Below are 20,902 nucleotides of genomic sequence, written 5' to 3'. Positions count from 1 at the left end.
TCCTCAACTTGCTAAAGAGTATCTACCCAAAACTTTGAGCTAACATCATACTTAACGGTTATATTCTGGAAGCTTCTCACTAAGATCAGGAACAAAGCAAGGATATTTCTCCTCACAGTGCTTTTCAGCATCATACTGGAAGTCCCAGTTAATGCACTAAAACAAGAAAAAGAAACAAAGAGTATACAAAAGTAGGAAGGAAGAAAGAAAACTATCTTTGTTCACAGACAACATGATCATCTAAGTAAAAATCCAAAAGAATCAACAACTAACACCAACAAAAACTCCTGGAACCAGTAAGTGATTATAGCAAGGCTGCATTAAATGCTGAGGAGGATGTGAAGCAACAGAACTTTCACTCATTGCTGGTGTGGATACAAAATAATACAGTCACACTGGAAGATACTTTGGTGGTTTCTTATAAACTAAAGATACTCTTAACATACCATCTAGAAATTGTGCTCCTTTGTATTTACCCAAAGGAATGGAAAACTTATGCCCACACAAAAACCTGTACATAGATGTTACAGCAGCTTTATTCTTAACTGCCAAAACTTGGAAGAAAATCCAATGTCCTGGAGTAAGTGAATGGATAAATAAACCTCAGCACATCCAGACAATGGGATGCTATTCAGCACTAAAAAGAAATGAGTGGAGCACCTGGGGGGCTCAGTTGGTTGAGGGTCTGACTCTTGATTTCAGCACAGGTTGTGATCTTACAGGTTCATGTGATAGAGCTTCACATTGGACTCTACGCTGACAGTATGGAGCCTACTTGGGATTCTCTCTCCTCTCTGTGTGCTCTCGCTCTCTCTCACTCGCTCTCTCTCTCTCTCTCTCTCTCTCTCTCTCTCTCAAAATAAATAATCTCCAAAAATAAAAATGAACTATTGTTTCAAAGGGGCACATGCACCCCAATGTTTACAGCAGTGCTATCAACAATGGCCAAAGTATAGAAAGAACCCAAAGGTCCATCAACAGATGAATGGATAAAGAAGATGTGGTTTATATATACATATACATACACACATATATACAACAGAGTATTACTCTGCAATCAAAAGAATGAAATCTTGTCATGTGCAACTACATGGATGGAACTGGGGGGTATTATGCTAAGGGAAATTATTCAGAGAAAGACAAATATCATGTGACTTCACTCATATGAAGAATTTAAGATACAAAGCAGATAAACACAAGGGAAGGGAAGCAAAAATAATAACAATAACACAGAGGGGGGACAAAACATAAGCGACTCCAAAATATGGAGAACAAAGGGGTGCTCGAGGGGTGGGCAAATGGGGGGACAGGCAAATGGGTAAGGGGCATTAAGGAATCTACTCCTAAAATCACTGTTGCACTATATGCTAACTAATTTGGATGTAAATTAAAAAATAAATTATTTTAAAAAAGAAAGAAGTACCCATGTTGCCAAATAAGCTGGAAGAAGAAAAAGAAATGAGCTATCAAGCTATGAAAAGACATGGAGGAAACATAAATGTATTTAAGTGAAAGCCAATCTGCAAAGGCTATGTGCTTACATGATTCCAACCATATGACATTTTGCAAAAGGCAAAACTATGGAGACAGTAGAAAGAGCAGCGGTTGCTAAGAGTCAGGGGCAAGAAAGGGATGAACTGGTGGAGCACAGAGGATTTTTAGGGCAATGAAACTTTCTGTATCACTGTAATGGTGGCTACATCATTATATACTCATCAAGCCACACAAAGTATATACCACCAGCGCAAACCATGACCTTTGGGTGATAATGTGTCAATATAAACTCACCAGTTGTAACAAACATGCCACTCTGGTGAGAGGTGTTGATAATGCATGTGTTGAGGGCAGGGGACATAAGGCAAATCTCTGTATCTGCTCAGTTTTGCTCTAAAACATATCTAGCTTAAAAAGTGATTGGGACGCCTGGGGGGCTCAGTTGGTTAAGCATCTGACTTCGGCTCAGGTCATGATCTCATGGTTCATGAGTCTGAGCCCCACATAGGGCTCTGTGCTGACAGCTCAGAGTCTGCAGCCTGCTTCAGATTCTGTTTCTCCCTCTCTCTGCCCCTTCCCCTCCTGCACTCTGTCTCTCTCTCTCTCTCAAAAATAAACATTTAAAATAATTAATTAGGGGTGCCTGGGTGGCTTAGTTGGTTGAGCATCTGACTTCAGCTTAGGTCATGATCTTGCAGTCCGTTCCATGTGTTCAAGCCCTGCATCAGACTCTGTGCTGACAGCTCAGAGCCTGGAGCCTGCTTCAGATTCTATGCCTCCTTCTCTCTCTGACCCTCCCCTGTTCTTGCTGTCTTGCTCTCTCCAAAATAAATAAAACATTAAAAATTTTTAAATAAATAAAAATAATAATGAATTAATCAAATGCTAACTATATATGTGTATATCTCCACATCCTAAATGATGGAACTTGTGAATGTAATTTATTGGAAAAGAAAAATCTTTCTAGATATAACGAAGGAAAGGATCTTGAGGTGAGATGAATCTAGATTACCCAAGTGGGCCTTCAATCTAATGACAAGTGTCCTTAATAACAGAAGAGGAGGAGAAGCCACAGATCCAGAGGCAGAGTTTGGAGACATGTTGCCACACCTGGAGCCATCAGTAGCTGGGAAAGATAAGGAAAGATGCTTCCCAAGAGACTTCAGAAGGAGCACAGCCCTCCCAATACCTGAATTTCAGACTTCTGGTCTCCAGAACTGTAAGAGAATGAGTCTCAATTGTTTTAAACCACCACACTGGTGACAGCTTCTTGAAGCAGCCCCATGAACTTCATATACCAGTTTATACACCAATTTAGTAGAATAATATGGAGTAGGCAAGTTTTAAAGACTCAAGTCTCCCTTTTTTTTTACTACCCACCACAATCCCCTTCTGCCACCTTCAAAGCCAGTTGTGCCTAGTCAAGTCTTTCTCTTTTTTTTAATGTTTACTTATGTATTTTGAGAGAGCAAGCATGCATGCAGCAGGAGCAGAGAGAGAGGGAGAATCCTAAGCAGGCTCCATGCGGTCAGTGCAGAGCCCAATGCAGGGCTTGATCTCATGGTTCTCATGGTTCATGAGATCAGGACCCAATGGGAGATCAAGAGTAGGATGCTTAACCGACTGAGCCCCCCCAGGTGCCCTAGTCAAGTCTTTCTTATATCACATCACTGTAACTTTGCTTCAATCATTAAATTTCCTTCTCTGGCTTATACCTCCCTCTTTCACTTACAAGTGCACTTATAATTACACTGGGCCCACCCTGATAATCCAGTATAGCCTCCCTATCTCAGAGTCCTTAACTTAATTATGTGTGCAAAGCACTTTTTACTATATAAGGTAACATATTCACAGATGCCAGGGGTTAGGATGGAGACATTTGGGGTCAGAAGCATTAATCTGCCTACTCTACATAAATATGTGCCCTTGGATAAATGTATCACAAAACTAGATGACAGGAACTGACACAACCATGGACACCTGGGTGGCTCCGTCAGGTAAACATGCGGCTCTTGATTTAAGCTCTGGTCACGATCTTACCATTCATGGGACAGAGCCCCACATTGGGCTCCATGCTGACAGTGTAGAGCCTGCTCAGAAGTCTCACTCTCTCCCTGCCCCTCCCCTGATCACTGTCTGTGTGTCTGTCTGCCGGCCTGTCTCTCTCTCTCTCAAAATAAGTAAATAAATAAAACTTTAGGGGCACCTGGGTGGCTCAGTCAGCTAAGTGTCCAACTTCAGCTCAGGTCATGATCTCATGGTTTGTAAGTTCGAGGGCCATGTTAGACTCTAGGCTGAGAGCTCAAAGCCTGGTCCTACTTTGGATTCTGTGTCTCCCTCTCTCTCTGGCCTTCTCCCATTTACACTCTATTTCTCAATCTCTCTCAAAAATGAATAAACATTTTAAAAAATAAAATAAACAAAACTTTAAAAAAACTGTCACAATCACAAAATAAAAAATGAGAGAGAGAACTACAAAGCCTACATGGCATCAACTCTACATTCAGTGACGCCATGTTAATAGCTTTAAATCAGCCACAGTGGGATGACCAAAAAGCACAGAAATTGGCAAATGTGACAAATCAGGGCTGTGTTATTTTCTTTTCCCAGAGAATCCTTGTTAAACATTTGCCAGCACAGCATAAATTATAAATACATTCACTGTGTTTAAGAAGCCAGAATATGGAACATATTAAGTAGAGACACAGAAGATATTTTTAAAATTTTTTTAATGTTTTATTTATGTTTGAGATAAAGACAGGGTACAAGTGGGGGAGGGGGGCAGAGAGAGGAAGAAAGAATCCAAAAAGCAGGCTCCAGGTTCTGAGCTCTCAGCACAGAGCCCAACACAGGGCTCGAACCCACAGACTTGAGATCATGACCTGAGCCAAAGTCAGACATTTAACCAGCTGAGCCACCCAGGTGCCCCAAGACACAGAAAATATTAAAAATATATATGTAACTTATTGGAATGAAAATATAGGAAATGAAAACTATACTAGGTAAATATAAAAGTAAGTTGAAGTTTGAAGAAGAAAAGATCAGTGGAAGACAAAGCAATAAAAACTATAAAATAAAACACAGAAAGAAGAAAATCTTTTTTCCAACCAAAACATCTCATGTGTTTATTCCTGAACCAATATACTGATGCAAAATCATAACAGAGAAGTCATTTCCCAGATAAAACTGGTCTACAGGCCGAGTAACGGGGAGGTGATGAACCAGAGCACAGGACTTGCGGGCGGCAGAATAGACGTGGGCCATCTCATGCACGATCCCTTACAGGCCCAGCTTCGCTCTTCTCCAGTGCCGCCTCTTGGAGTTGTACCTGATTTTGTTACCAGTTTTCATCCGAATCCACTGGGGAATGGGACGATTCTGCTTTTGTTTCTTGGCCAGGAATCGCTTGATCCTGAAAGTCTTGTGAGAAGACATGGCGAGAAACAGCCAGCTGTATGCACCACGATGGCGGAAAAGAAGAAATTAAAAAAAATTTTTTTAATGGTTTTTATTTTTGAGAGACAGAGAGAGACAGCGTGAACAGGGAGGGGTCAGGGAGAGAGGGAGACACAGAATCGGAAGCAGGCTCCGGGCTTTGAGCTGTCAGCACAGAGCCCGACACAGGGCTCAAACCCACAAACCGTGAGATCATGATCTGAGCTGAAGCCAGACGTTTAACTGACTGAGCCACCCAGGCGCCCCAAGAAGAAATTTTTAAAATAAATACATCAACAGGGAACCTGGGTGGCTCACTTGGTTAAGCATCAGACTTCAACATCATCAGTGAGCTCTAGGAAATTTCAAGTGGCCTAACAGATGTATAATTCAAGTTCTAAAATGACATATAGGGGAGAAACAAAAAAAAATGTGAAAAAAAATTATGGCCAAAAAATTATCCCCATCTGATAAAAACTGAAACTCAGGTCAGAGGAATTCAAGGACTCCCAAGTACATGGAACATTAAGAAAATGACAGCAAGGGAAATCATGATCAATAGCTTAAATCCAGTGCTAAAGATAAAACCCTAAAAGTGATCAAAGGAAAATGGCACATTATATATAGAAGAACAGAAATAATGCAAATCAGATGACAATGGAAGAGGATTTTTAAAGAAGTGAGGGAAGAAATCTTTCAACCTACAATTTTACACTCTGTACAAATATCTTTCCAAACAAAAGGTGACAGACTTTGGGAGGAATATCAGTATAATGGAGGCACAGGAATTTCTAGCATGTCCCTCCTCCCCACCCCCCCCCCACAAAAAACATCTATATGAATAAGTATCCAAAGGTGAAAGTAACTTCACAAGAGCTAAGGATTCCAGGAGGATTATAGCAACTGACTGAAGCACTGAAGTAAGAAAAGATACACTGAAGAGGGTAGGAAAGATAGTTTCACATCACTCTCACATTACTCACGCCTCTCCCCAAAGGCCAAGCAAAGCCCAAGCAGCCCAGTGCAGGAAGAGGCACTCTCTCTATGGGGGAAAGAGAGTGAAGTGACCACCAGACTTCACCACAGAAGCCAGAGTCACCCTGCCCTACTACCAAGCCCATTCCTGTGGCCCCAGGTGGCTCCCAGTGAATTCCCATGAACACAGGCTCCCAGCCCACACTAGGGCCAGGCCAACCTCTGCAGACCTAGACTCTAAACAGGGTCCCACAGGCTCTGGATCCCCGCCCACCACAGCACCAGGCCAGGTCCCATAAACGAAGGCTCCCAACCTATCTCATGCCAGACAGGCTCCCACACACCCAACATGTCGCAGACACACACTATCCCTAGGCCCCAGCTTATAAGTCCACTCCATGTCACAGACACACACTATCCCTAGGCCCCAGCTTATAAGTCCACTCTAAGGGCCCCAGGTTCCAGGCTCACCCTAGTGCCAGGCCAGCTCCATTAAAACCAGGCTCCCAGCCTGTCCCACCACCACACAGAGTCCTGTGGGCCAAGACACTGGGCCCACCCCAGTGGTCCCTGGCACCTGGTTGGCTCCCGTGGACCTACTATGCAGTGGCACTCACACAGACCCAGGTCCCAGGCCCATCACCACAGGTTCAAGCACCAGGCCCACTCCAAGCTCCAGGACCAAGCCTGCAAGTCAGGTACCAGATTAGTCTCTGACCCAAGCATGAAGCCTGCACACCTTCTGACCCAGGCACCAGACCTGCAAGCCCAAGGACTCCAGAAGCCTGCAGACAGCACCAGGTGACACCCAGAACCCCTGGGGAAGGGAAGGCGCTGACTAGTGAAGGACTTTGTTTGCCAAGTCTAGTCTGCAAAGCCCGGAAGAGGAACCTGCTTTCTGAAATGCATGGACACCAATCCAAGGCCATAAGGATCATGCGAAACCAGGGAAACAGGACACCACTAAAGGAAAGTCATGGAACTCCAAAGACTGACTCTAAAGAAACAGAGATCTGTGAAGTGTGGTAAGGTTCTTATAGTTACATTTAAAGTGTATAAAATCACTTGGAGGTAAATAGCTTAATTAAAAGCTATGTACTACAGGGACGCCTGGGTGGCTCAACCTGCTTTGGATTCTGTGTTTCCCTTTCTCTCTCTCTCTGCCCCTCCCCTGCGTGTGCTCTCTCAAAAATAAATAAATAAAAGTTGAAAAAATAGCAAGAACCAAATATTTGTACTTACAAGAAGTCCATTTTAAATATAAAGACATCAAGTTAAAAGTAAAAGAATGAAGAAAAAACACAATATACCATGGTAACATTAATCAAAAGAAAGCTGGAATGGCTATATTAATATCAAAGTTGACATTAGAGCAATGAATATTACTAGGAATAAATAATAAAGAGATCAATTTATCAAAATAATATAACAATGCTAAAAGTTCACATGTCTGATAACAGCGTTTCAAAATAAACATAGTGGGGGTGCCTGAGTGGCTCAATTGGTTAGGCATCCGACTCTTGATCTTGGCTCAGGTGATGATCTCATGGTTTCATGGGTTCAAGCCCCATATCAGGCTCTGTGCTGGCAGCATGAAGCCTGCCTGGGATTCTCTCTCTCCATGCTCTCCGCCCCTCCCCCACTCACACTGTGTGTGTGTGTGTGTCTGTCTCTCTCAAAATAAATAAACATTTAAAAAATAATAAACATAGTGGAACCAATAGACCTATAATGAAAAGAGTCAAATCATTAATTATACTTAGAGATTTCAATATCACTCTATTAGTAATTAACTGAATAAGCAGACACAAAATCAACTAGTATATAGGAAATTTAAATGACATTTAAACCAAACTGACCTATACTGAAATATTCGAACCAGCAACAGAATGAATACATATTCTGTTATGCACATGGAACATTTACTTGTATAAAACATATTCTGAGCTCTTAAACTAATCTCAACAAACCTAAAAGAATTCAAGGTATCTTCTCAAACAATAATGGAACTAAATTAGAAATAAAACACAGACACTATATAATAGAAACTATCTAACCTATAGATAAAATAAATAATCAAAAGTGAAGTTAAGAAGTATCTTAAACTGTATAAAAGTGAAAAATCTCAGTATTTGTTAATTACAGCTAACGGGGCTTTGAAATTTAGTTAATAAATTCCCTTATTAGAAAATAAGGTTTGGAACACATGGGTGGCTCAGTCTATTAAATGTCTGACTTCGGCTCAAGTAATAATCTCACAGTTTGTGAGTTTGAGCCCCACATCCAGCTCTCTATCAACAGAGAGCTTGCTTTGGATTCTTTTCCCTCCACCCCCACCCCACCCCACCCCACCCCCAGTTACGCAGGTTCTCCCACACTCTCTCTCTCTCAAACATAAACAAACATTAACAAAAAAGAAAGAGAGTGCCTGGGTGACTCAGTCGGTTGAGCATCCAACATCAGCTCAGGTTGTGATCTCGTGGTTTGTGAACTCGAGCCCCAGGTCAGGCTCTGTGCTGACACCTCATAGCCTAGAGCCTTCTTTGGATTCTGTGTTTGTCTCTCTCTCTGCCCCTCCCTGCTTTTGCTCTCTCTCTCTCTCAAAAATAAATAAACATTTTAAAAAAATTTTTTAAGAAAATAATAAAGGTTTCAAATAAGTGACATCTTTCACCTTAAGGAACTAGGAAAAGGAGAGTAAATTAAACGCACTGTGTGGGTAAATAAATAATAAAGGTTACAGTGAAAACCAAGAAGATAAAAACAATAGGGAAAATTGATTAAATGAAAAACAAGGTTTTTTAGGAAATTAGTAAAATCACAAACTCCTAGCCAGACTGATGAAAAAAAGGAGAAGGAAAAGAATTGTTAATATCAGGAATGAGAAAGGTAACATCGTGACAACATCCATGGATATTAAAATAATAATAAGGAAATAGTACAAACTTTATGCCAATAAATTTGACAATTTAGGTGAAATGAACTAGATTCTTAAAAGACACGAACTCAAAGCTCACTCAAGAAGAAGTAAATAAATTGAACAGTCCTACAGCTGTTTTAAAAATTGAATTTTACCCTGTGTTTATTGCAGCATTATTTATAATAGCCAACTTGTGGAAGCAGCCCAAGCCCAAGTGTCCATTGAGAGATGAATGGATAAAGATGTGGTATGGGGGGGGGGGGGGGAGGAAGATGTATGTGTATAAATATATATATATGCACATACATACCCACAAAGGAATATTAAATGAAGTGTTGCCATTTGCAACAACATGGATGGAGTTATACAGTATAATGCTAAGTGAAATAAATCAGAGAAAGACAAATACCATATGATTCACTCACATGTAGAATTTAAGAAACAAAACAAATGAAAAGGGAAAAAAAGACAAACCCAAAAAACCAGACTCTTAACTGTAGAGAACAAACAGATGGTCACCAGAGGCGAGGAGGCTGGGAGGATGGGTGAAACAGGTGAAACAGACAAGAGTACACGTATCAAGACGAACACGGTGTAATGTACAGAACTGCTGAATCATTATATGGTACACCTAAAACTACTGCAAGCCTGTATGTTAACTACACTGAAATCAAATTTTTTTTACCTGAATTTAGTGTTTAAAACCTTTCCATAAAGAAAACTCCAGCCCACATGGCTACACTGGTGAATTCTACCAATCATTTAAGGAAGAAATACTACCAATTTTATACAAACTCCTCCAGAAAATTGAAGAGGAGAGGCCATTTCCCAACTTATTCAATAAGGCCCCGATTAAACTGATTCCAAACCTAAACAAAGACATTATAAGAAAAGTAAATTGTAGAAAAACATCTGTCACAGACATAGATGCACAATCTGTAAGCAAGGTATTAGCAAGTTGAATTTTACAATATATAAAAAGGATATCACATCATGCCCCACAAAGTTAGCTTTATTTAACATTTGAAAATCAATCAATATAACTTACCATATCAACAATCTAAAATAGAAAAATCACACATTATCTTGATAAAAGTAGAAAAAGTATTTAACAAACACCAAAAGGCATTCCTGATTAAAAAAAAAAAAAACTCTCAACAAACTGAGAATAGAAAGAAATTTCCTCAATCTAGTAAAAGGCAGCTATGAAAAACCTAAAACCAACATAATACTGAATAGTGCAAAGCTAAATGGGCCCTCCTTAAGAATAGGAATAAGACAAGGATGCACATTCCCATTTCTATTCAACACAGTGGAGGTTCTGGCCACTACAATTAGACAAGAAAAAGAAATAAAATATACCCATATTGGAAAGAAAAAAATCAAATGCATTTATGTATTCACAATTACAATAAAATACAAACATTTCTAAATGCCAAAAACATATATTATGAGAGATTTTTTTTAAAAATGACCACATGCTGAAAGATTATTTATATAAAAGACTTGTATAACAAATAGAAAATGGAAAGATTAAGTCATAATTTTAAAAATAATTACCTCTAAATAAAGAACAATGTGGAGTGGACAGAGAAATTCAGAACTTCTCTGAGTATATCTTGTTTTATACATTTAATTTTGAACTCATGTACATAGTTTACATGGCTGTAAAAAACTTAAATTTTAAAAAATCATTCCAAAAAAAGTTAAAATAAAATGAAACTAAAGAACCTAAATGTGTATCCATCTGGTCACTAACCACGTAGAGAAGAAGACCAAAGTAACTTCAAAAATAGACTCCAGACCATATTGTTGGTGGAAAGCTGGTATTATTATTCTGAGATTCGGGTGTGTATTGTGGGATAAAGCAAATGAGTGATTATGTGATATTCTATCATTCCTGTTGCAAACCAAGCATTCTCAGAATACTTAGAGAGAGAACTGGAATTCCTACAGCCACATAACTAATTATTGTCATTCAATGTCAAAGAAATCCAAAGACTGGAGAGTCTAAGAAAACCTGGGAACACTTAGTTACTTTTGGCTTCTAGGTAAATATGAGTTTATCATCTTTGGAAGTTTTCTATGAATAGAATAATAGCATAAATAAGGTTATTACATAAAATGTTCATTGAAAAGCTAAGCTCCATTTCTCTTGGCCGCATCAAACATTTTTAACAGTAAGAGTCTTGATCAAGTTAAAAATAGCATGGTAAAGCAAAAGACTCAAGAGCCCTGGGTTCAAGCCCTGAATCAGTTGAGGCTGATTCTGAACTGTGGGTACTGAACTGGATAATCTCCATGGTCTCTTGAAATTTTCAAATTCTGTCATGATTCCACTAATGCCATCAAGCAGCCTAGCTCTTCAATTCAGTTTCATTAGTAATAGCCTGATTCCTCAGAAAATGTCTAACCTCACTTGAAAGGTGCATAGTGTATATATGTATGTGTGTGTGTATATTCAGTGTGTGTGTGTGTGTGTATTCAGAGTGTGTGTGTGTGTGTGTGTGTAGTATATGTATATAAATGTGGTGTATACACACACACACACACACACACTATACACCTTTCAAGTGAGATTGGAGATATGCATACGTGTATAAATTTACACATACACACACACACATATATATATACACACACACATATATGTATAAATTAATGATATCCCAAGCCTCCACAACCAGACCACAGCAGAACATTGGCACCAATGTGTTTATCTGGCAGAAAAAGTAACAGAGACTATATCATTAGGGGGATAGCTACAATAAAAATCTCAAGATTGGAAAGCCTGAACAATACCAATTTACCACAAGAGTCTACAAATTGAAGACCACATTTGCCAGACATGGAATTCCTAAAAGGATTATCTCTGATGATGAGCCACAGCCATCCCGAAAGGAATTCCACATCATGCCAAAACATGAGATTCTGAACACTTCACAGTCAGTCCACAGTAGCACAGAGCCAAGCCCTTCACAAGGGGTTAGTGGTGAAAAGCTGAAAGCCTAAAACTCTAAAACACATTAGACTAGGCTGAGACTAATGATAAAGGCCCCTGCCTCAGACTATTTGAGGCAAGGAATGCACTGTGGGCAACTTTCAATTCCCTTCCCCAGTTATTACAGTCTCCGCATCTTCCCTCAGCACTACTGTCTATGCATGGAATGTGAGAGCCTACGGCACTGAGTCTACTCCTCACACAAACATTGTAAAACTGAATAAAAATAGATACAATAAACAACTCACACCACCAGGCTCCGGTCTAACCCCTTAGTCTGTGTGAAATCCTATCCCTTGCAAGTTATGGTTGACACCAAACATTGAAACAGGAGATATTCTTGCTGGTGATGGTTTGTTTAAAATGACACCACAGTCCCACTGGGAACATTCTAGAAAATATCAATATTTTGTTTAATCAGCTCAGCAAGTACCTTATCAGCACAATCCTATCTTCATCAAGGTTTTTTGATGGCAAGTAACAGAAGTCACTCAAGCTATCTTAGGAGAAAAAGAACTATACTCTATTGCATAGATTGTAGGGGTATAGCGTGGAAGCCAAGAACAAGTACTGCAGTTGGTCCTCATGAGTGCTGTGATTAGAAATTGGAACGATATTAAGAGTCAAGGCAGGATGATCCTCATCTCTATCTTTCTTATACATCAAGTTTCCTCTCTCCCCCTATTTACAGCATAAAATGGCTACATACGGCACACAGACTCTAAAATGACCCTCAATGGTCCCACATTCATACACATACGCTTGTGTAATCCCTGACAGCCCCAAATGAGGTCTGGACCCTGAAACTCACTTCTGATAGAGAACACAACAAAAATAATGGTATGTCACTTCTGAGATTAAGTTAAAGAGAAATGTGGCTTCCATCCTGCAGACTTTCTCTCCTTGTTCATTATGAGTGACACCACTCCTGTATTATTATCTGATCTATGAAGAGACCCCCATGGAAAGAAACTGAGGGAGTCCTCCAAACAGCCAGTGAGAAATTGAGACCCTCTAGCCAAAAGTCCATGAGGAACTAAATCTCGTCAATAACTATATAAATGACAGTGATCTTAAAAACAGATTCTACCCCAGGTGAGCAGCCCCAGCTAAAACCCTAATGGAAGCCTTGTGAGAGATCTTGAGGCAAAGGCATCTAGCTAACCCATGTCTGGATTCGTGACGCACAAAAAACGAGGTAATTAACGTCTAAAAGTCCTTAAATATGGGGGAAACTATTTATATGTAGATAACTAATACAGACTGTAGTACCACAACAAATTCCTAAATATATGGAATGGCTTTAGAACCAGACAGTAGATGGAGACCAAACAGATCTTAAGGAACATGTTTAAAGAAAGCCTAAATTGGCTTAACCATATTTTTAGTAGAAATATGAACTTCAGAGATGCTGCTATCAAAGCCTGAAAAAAGAAGTTAGGAGTTGGAAACTAAAAGGAGAAGGACCCTCTTTACATAGGGGCAGAAAGTTTAGAAATACGGTTGTCTGCAGTTACATGGGAAGTGGAAAATGTTCCTAACACGGTAGATACTCTGGTTAAGGAAATTTCCAAGTAGAACAGTGAAAATGACAACTGGTGTCTTCTTGCTCCTTACAGTAAAATGCAACAGGAGAAAGATACATGAGGAGGACTATTAAACAAAAAGAAGCCAGGAATTAATTGATGGCTGTATGAATTCACAGACACTTCAGATGGCAAACACCGTAAAATTAAGAAACGGCTTCCAGGCAAGGAGCAAATCAAGAGAACTTCCAGGAGAACATGGGTGAAAGGTAAACCTGAGGAAATAACCTTACAACGCTTTATTCAGACCTCAGAAAAAACAACGGTGATGACTGATGATAATATTCAGTCACACAAAAGTCCCTTTAAAGAGACTAAGAGGTGTCTCACAGAGTCTCTCAGAAAAGTCTTCTTAGATGTTTACATGCATCGCCCCTCATCTATTACAAGAGTTCAGTATGAATAAAGCTTTTCCCAAAGAAATTTGTGAGTACAGGCTTGGTCTAATGGAACTCCAAGGTTCAAATGGACATTCAAAGGGAGCCCACACATTTTTGAGAGAATTATATCAGCAGAAACACTACCAGCTTCTGCTAAAGGGAACAGAGGCAGTATAAAATGAAAAAACAAGACAGTTTTACTGGTAGAGAGCAGGCTGAGAAAACTAGTCAGTTCAAATTCATATTACCTTCAATACAAAAAGAATGATTCACAGGGTACAACCAAGAGCCCAGAGAGCCAAGGCAAGAGCCATAGAGAATGATTCTCCAGACTTGAGACACACCCAAGGAATTTCTAACGTTTTCTTGTCCAGATCTTGGAACTTCTATAAACTAGTGACTCCTCTGTGACCTCCATTCCCCATGCCTTTTTGAACAAGAACGTCTATACAAGTTACTCTGTGTGTGTCCCACAATGGTGTTTGTGTGCATGTGGGCAGACAGTGTCTCTCTTTAGCCGTACATGTTTAGAGGAACTGTGTTGAAGCAGCTATATGTAAGGAACTATTCTCAATGCCCCTCACCCAAACCTGGATCTAGAAAATGAGATTCTAGACTTTGAATTGACAATGCTGAAATGTCATACTCCTGCCTGGGGGTGAGTATATTTTGTACATAAGAGAGACATGAACCACTCGGGGGTCAGAGGACAGGCTGTGGTAGGCAGCCTCTAAGACGGCTGGCAATACCTGACTCCTAATATTTACATCCTTGTGTAACCATCTACCCCTGAGTGTGGAATGGACCTAGCCATTTTCTTTTAATGGACAGAAGATGACAGAAGTGATGCAATATCACTTCTAAGATTAAGTTACAAAGTGACTGTGGCTTCCATTCTGTGCACTCTTTCTCTCTCACTCTTATGTTCTCTGACAGAAGCCAACTCCCCCATGGAGAGGCCTATAAAGCAAGGACCTTAGGGAAGCCTCCAACCAACAACCAGCAAGGAACTGGGAGCCTCTGTCCAAAGCCCGTGAGGAAGTGAATCCTACCAATAACCAAGTGAGTGAGAATGGAAGCAGATCCTACTCCAGTCATACCTCCAGATGAAACCACAGCCCTGGCCAATCAAAGTGTACAGCACTTTGCAGACTTGTGAGAGAGAATGACATAGAGGTACACATCTAAGTCATTCCTAGATTTCCAAGCCACAGAAACTATGAGATAATCAGTATTTCTTGTCTAAAGGTATTAACTTTTAGGTAGTAAGTTATTCACCAACAGCTAATACAATGGCCCAGCCCTGCAGTTTTCTACCTATTACTCTGGCATCACCAACTTACAGGTGTCCCAATGTCTAATTTCTAAATTGCCAAGGGGAATATGCTGATTGGCCTGGATTGGCTTGGGTGTCTTTCACTGGTACTAACGACTATGGCCATGGGAGGAACAAAACTGTTTATCACAATTACAGCCATAAGATTCTGGTACTATGAGTAGAGATCACTTCTTGGAGAAGAAAAAGTAGGCTAGAAAAATGTCTGTCTTGGGGCGCCTGGTTGGCTCAATCAGTTAAGCGTCAGGCTTCTGCTCAGGTCATAATCTCATGGTTCATGGGTTCAGGCCCTGCGTCGGGCTCTGTGCTGACAGCTAGCTCAGAGCCTGGAGTCTGTCTTCAGATTCTGTGTCTCCCTCTCTCTCTGACCCTCCCATGCTCACACTCTCTTTCTTGCTCAAAAACTAAAAAAATTAAAATAAAAATAAAAAAAAAATTTTTTTAATGTCTCTTTTAAAAAGATATCCCTGGAGCAAAGGCAGTCCTAAGAGAAAAATACACTGCAATCCAGGCCTATCTCATGAAACAAAAAAATTCCAAATACATAATCTAACAGTCCACCTAAAGGAACTAGAGGCAGAACAAAGAAACCCCAAAGCCAGCAGAAGAAGAGAAATAATAAAGATCAGAACATAAATAAACAATATTAAAAAAGAAACAGAACAAATCAATGAAACAGAGACTTGGTTTTTTGAAAAAATAAACAAAATTGATATACCCCTAGCCAGACTTCTCAAAAAGAAAAGAGAGAAGACTCAAATAGATAAAATCACAAATGAAAATGGATTCATCACAATCAATCCCTCAGAAATACAAACAATTAGGGGTGCCTGGGTGGCTCAGTTGGTTAAGTATCTGACTTTGGCTCAGGTCATGATCTCAAGATTTGTGAGTTTGATCCCTACATTAGGCTCTGTGCTGACAGCTAAGAGCCTGGAGCCTGCTTTGAATTCTGTGTCTCCCTCTCTCTCTTCCCCTCCCCTGCTCTCATTGTCTCTCTCCCAAAAATGAATAAACATTAAAAAATTAAAAAAAAAAAAGAAATACAAGCAATTATCAGATAATCATATGAAAAGTGGTATGCCAATTAACTGGACAACCTGGAAGAAATGGACAAATTCCTAGACACCCACACACTACCAAAACTCAAATGGAAAGAAACAGAAAATCTGAACAGACCCATAACTAGTGAAGAAATTGAATCGTTATCAAAATCTCCCAACAAATAAAAGTCCTGGGCCAGATGGCTACCCAGGGGAATTCTACTAGACATTTAAAGCAGAATTAATACCTATCCTTCTAAAGCTGTTCCAAAAAATAGAAATGGAAGGAAAACTTCCAAACTCAATCTATGAAGCCAGCATTACTTTGATTTCCAAACTAGACAGAGACCACACAAAAAAGGAGAATTACAGGCCAATATCCCTGATAAACATGATGTAAAAATTCTCAACAAGATACTAGCAAACCAAATTCAACAGCATATAAAAAGAATTATTCACCATGATCAAGTGGGATTCATTCCTGGGCTGCAGGGCTGGTTCAATATTTGCAAATCAATCAATGTGATAAATAACATTTATAAAAGTAAGGATAAGAAACATATGATCCTGTCAATCGATGCAGAAAAAGCATTTGAAAAAATACAGCATCCTTTAATAAAAATCCTCAAAAAAAACTGGGATAGAAGGAACACACTTTAACATCATAAAAGCCAAATATGAAAAGCCCACAGCTAATATCATCCTCCATGGGGAAAAACTGAGAGCTTTCCCCCTGAGATCAGGAACACAACAGGGATATCCACTCTCACAACTGTTGTTTAACATAGTGCTGGAAATCCTAGCATCAGCAATCAGGCAACAAAATGAAATAAAAGGCATCAAAAATGGCAAAGAAGAAGTCAAACTTTCACTTTTTGCAGACGACGTGATACTCTACATAGAAAACCTGAAAGACTCCGCCAAAATACTGCTAGAACTGATACAGGAATTTCAGCAAAGTTGCAGGGTACAAAATCGATGTACAGAAATTGGTTGTATTTCTATACCAATAATGAAGCAACAGAAAGAGAAATCAAGAAACTGCTCCCATTTACAATTGTACCAAAAACCATAAAATACCTAGAAATAAACCTAACCAAAGATGTAAAAGATCTGTAGCTGAAAACCATAGAAAGCTTATGAATGAATTAAAAAGACACAGAGAAATAGAAAAACATTCCATACTCATGGATTGGAAGAATAAATATTGTTAAAATGTCAATACTACCCAAAGCAATCTACACATTCAATGCAATCCCAATCAAAATTACACCAGCATTCTCAAAGCTAGAACAAACAATCCTAAAATTTGTATGAAACCATAAAAGACCCCAAAGAGCCAATGTAGTCTTGAGGAAGAAAACAAAATGGGAGGCATCACAATCCCAGACTTTAGCCTCTACTACAAAGCTGTCATCATCAAAACTGTATGGTATTGGCACAAAAACAGACACATAGACCAATGGAATAGAATAGAGAGCCCAGAACTGGACCCACAAATGTATGGCCAATTAATCTTTGACAAACAGGAAAGAGTATCCAACGGAACAAAGTCTCCTTAGCAAATGGTGCTGGGAGAACTGGACAGCAACATGCAGAAGAATGAAACTAGATCACTCTCTCACACCATACACAAAAATAAACTCAAAATGGATGAAAGACCTAAATTTAAGACAGGAAACCATCAAAACACTAGAGGAGAAAGCAGGAAACAGCCTCCTTGTCCTCAACTGCAGCAATTTCCTACTTGACACATCCCCAAAGGCAAGGGAATCAAGAATCAAAATGAACTATTGGGACCTCATCAAGATAAAAAGCTTCTGCACTGCAAAGGAGACAATCAAGAAAACCCACAGGCAACTGACAGAAATGGAAAGATAGTTGCAATGACAGATCAGATAAAGGGCTAGTATCCAAAATCTACAAGGAATGCACCAAACTCCACACCCAAAAAATGAATAATCCAGTGAAGACATGGGCAGAAGACATGTATAGACACTTCTCCAGAGAAGATATCCAGATGGCCAACAGACACATGAAAAGATGCTCAATGTCACTCATCATCAGAGAAATACAAATCAAAACCACATTGAGATACCACCTCACAAAAGAGTGGCTAAAATGAACAAATCAGGAGACTATAGATACTGGCAAGGATGTGGATAAATGGGAACCCTCTTGCGTTGTCGGTGGGAATGTAAAATGGTGCAACTGCTCTGGAAAACAGTGTAGAAGTTCCTCAAAAAATTAAAAATAGAACTACCCTACTACCCAGCAATAGCACTTGTGGAATTTTTCCAAGGGATACAGAAGTGCTGGCACATAGGGGCACATGTACCCCAATGCTTACCGCAGAGCTTTCAACAATAGCCAAATTATGGAAAGAGCCTAAATACCCATCAACTGATGAATGGATCAAGAAGATATAATTTATATACACAATGGAATACTACTTGGCAATGAGAAAGAATCAAATCATGTCATTTGCAGCAATGTGAATGGAACTGGAAGATACTATGCTGAGTGAAATATGTCAGTCAGAGAAGGACAGATATCATATGTTTTCACTCATACGTGGAACTTGAGAAACTTAACAGAAGTCCATGTGGGAAGGGAAGGGGGAAAAAAACAGTTACAGAGAAGGAGGTAGGCAAACCATAAGAGACTCTTAAATACAGAGAACAAACTGAGGGGTGGATGGGGAGATGGCGGAGAGGGGGAAATGGTTGATGGGCATGGAGGAGGGCACTTGCTAGATGAGCACTGGGAGTTGTATGTAAGCGATGAACCATGGGAATCTACCCCAAAAACCAAGAGCACAATTTACACATGGTATGTTAGCCAATTTGACAATAATTTATATTTTAAAAAATTTTTTAAAGGAGTAGGGCACCTCAGTGGCTCAGTCAGTTAAGTGTCTGACTCTTGATTTTGGCTCAGGACATTATCTCACAGCTTATGGAATCAAGCCCCTCGTGGGTCTCTGCGCTGACAGTGGGGAGCCTGCTTGGGATATTCTCTCTCCCTCTCTCTCTGCCCCTCCCTTGCACTCTCTTTCTTCTCTTTCAAAATAAATAAATAAACAAAAAATGTTTAAAAACATTTCAAATGAGCAAGTATCAGTATACTCATATTGTATGAAAAATAAATTGGGTGCACATATTTTAGTAAGTGCATAGACCATGTACATGCAAAGGGTGGATGGCTACGTCATAAGTAGATTTGCAGGCACATCTTCCTCTCCGAATGACAGGACAAGTGAACCAGCAAAGTTTCAAGACTCCCAACAGTTACAAAACTCTATGGTTTCTCAAAAAATTAAGTTTGAAAGTTGATATTCAAGAATTCAAGAAGTAGAATACTGGAATTTCGATTAACAGTAGAAACTTTTTCTTTAGACAAACATGTAATGATAAAATTTTCATAATAAAGAAAATATTCTTTTAAAAAAAAAAGGAGATCCCCATCTATTGGGAAGATGAAACCCTGGAGTAAACAAAGATTACCCAGGGCAATAAATAATTAACTATGGGCTCCCTGTCACCACGAAAACAAAGTCTAGGGCTCTGCCTAGTGTGACTCTAAGATAACAAGGAAGTTCTGTTTCTAGAATTACTGTTAGCTACTTGTTGGTGGGTTTTTTTTTTTTAATCCATTAAGCTAGTTGTTTAGCAAAGTGCTGAGAAAAAAAAAAACTGACTGGATTCATTTGTTGACACAATAAGAAAAGGAAGCAAGTGGGTATAATAGCAAACAAATGCTCCTCTTTGATGGAAGGGGAAGAAAATCTCTAAAGTGTTAGTCCTCTGCAGGGCATGGCTGCTCCGATGAATCCTCTTAAAAACAGATGCCTTGTTATGACTGAGAAAAAGAAGGAAAGGGACAGGAACGAACGAACGAATGAATAAAGGAAAAGAATTTGGGGAGAAGAAGATTATTAAGGGCTAAAGAGCTTTTGGATGCCAGGAACATCATGGTTGGATGGTGTCAGGAAAAGAGTTTCTCATTCCTCTCCCTTGTTGTAAACTTTTCTGCCTGCTGAAAAGTTCAAATTACCAAAATGTTGGTCCGGAGAGCAAAAATATAAGAAGGGATCTTTGCAAAGGTAAGGACTGACAGTACAAATACACAGGAAGAAGAAAACCTAGAAGTAGATCAGAAATGGGCTTTATGTCTAGGAACAATAGAGAATATAATCTTATGACTTATTAATTTATACCTAAGATTTTGAAAGCGAAATTGAAAAGTGAGAGACAGAAGTTCAAAGAGTAGTGCTTCCAATGTGTCACCAAGGTAAAATGGAATGTACTGAAGTCCCCTTGGCTCTGCGGCACTAGTACTCACCAAAGAAAAATTATGATCATTACTGCAGAAACCTGCCCCTCCCCCACCACTACCAATACCTTCTCCTCCAAGTCTTTGCTGCAAGCCTGTTCTACCACATCACTGGGCAACTCACAGTGACAACAGCACCATTACTAGAAATACTAGCAACAGCTACTGTTTTTGAAGCCTGGACCAAGCCTTAGGCACTGAAGTAGTCACCTCTGGTAAGTAATCCTCACAAGAATCCTAGAATGCAGGCACTATTAAGCTCTCCATTCAGTAGATGAAGAAACTCATCTAAAGCTGAGAAATATTTACAGAACTTGTCCAAAGATGCACAGCTGGAAAATGAAAAACTGAAATTTGAAGGAACTCTGAAGTCCATGGCCGCTATGTTAGATCACCT

At 39.6% G+C, this 20,902-nt stretch overlaps 1 protein-coding gene across 4 annotated transcripts in view; it reads right to left on the bottom strand.

Annotated features, from left to right (window-relative positions):
• Nucleotides 1-4,589: 4,589 nt before the first annotated feature.
• Nucleotides 4,590-20,902, bottom strand: part of LOC115286662 (60S ribosomal protein L39) — a 140,813-nt gene continuing 124,500 nt past the window's right edge. For all 4 annotated transcript variants that reach the window (XM_029933085.1, XM_029933084.1, XM_029933086.1 and 1 more), the window contains one exon: nucleotides 4,590-4,945. In XM_029933085.1, the coding sequence (XP_029788945.1) occupies nucleotides 4,774-4,945 (172 nt within the window). In that variant the 3' untranslated portion in view covers nucleotides 4,590-4,773. The remainder of the gene's footprint in view (nucleotides 4,946-20,902) is intronic.

This window comes from Suricata suricatta, chromosome 3, assembly GCF_006229205.1.
Source record: "Suricata suricatta isolate VVHF042 chromosome 3, meerkat_22Aug2017_6uvM2_HiC, whole genome shotgun sequence".
In the NCBI taxonomy this organism is placed as follows: Eukaryota; Metazoa; Chordata; class Mammalia; order Carnivora; family Herpestidae; genus Suricata; species Suricata suricatta.
The sequence above is the reverse complement of the archived record's forward strand: the minus strand, read 5'-3'. Positions and strand labels throughout refer to the sequence as shown.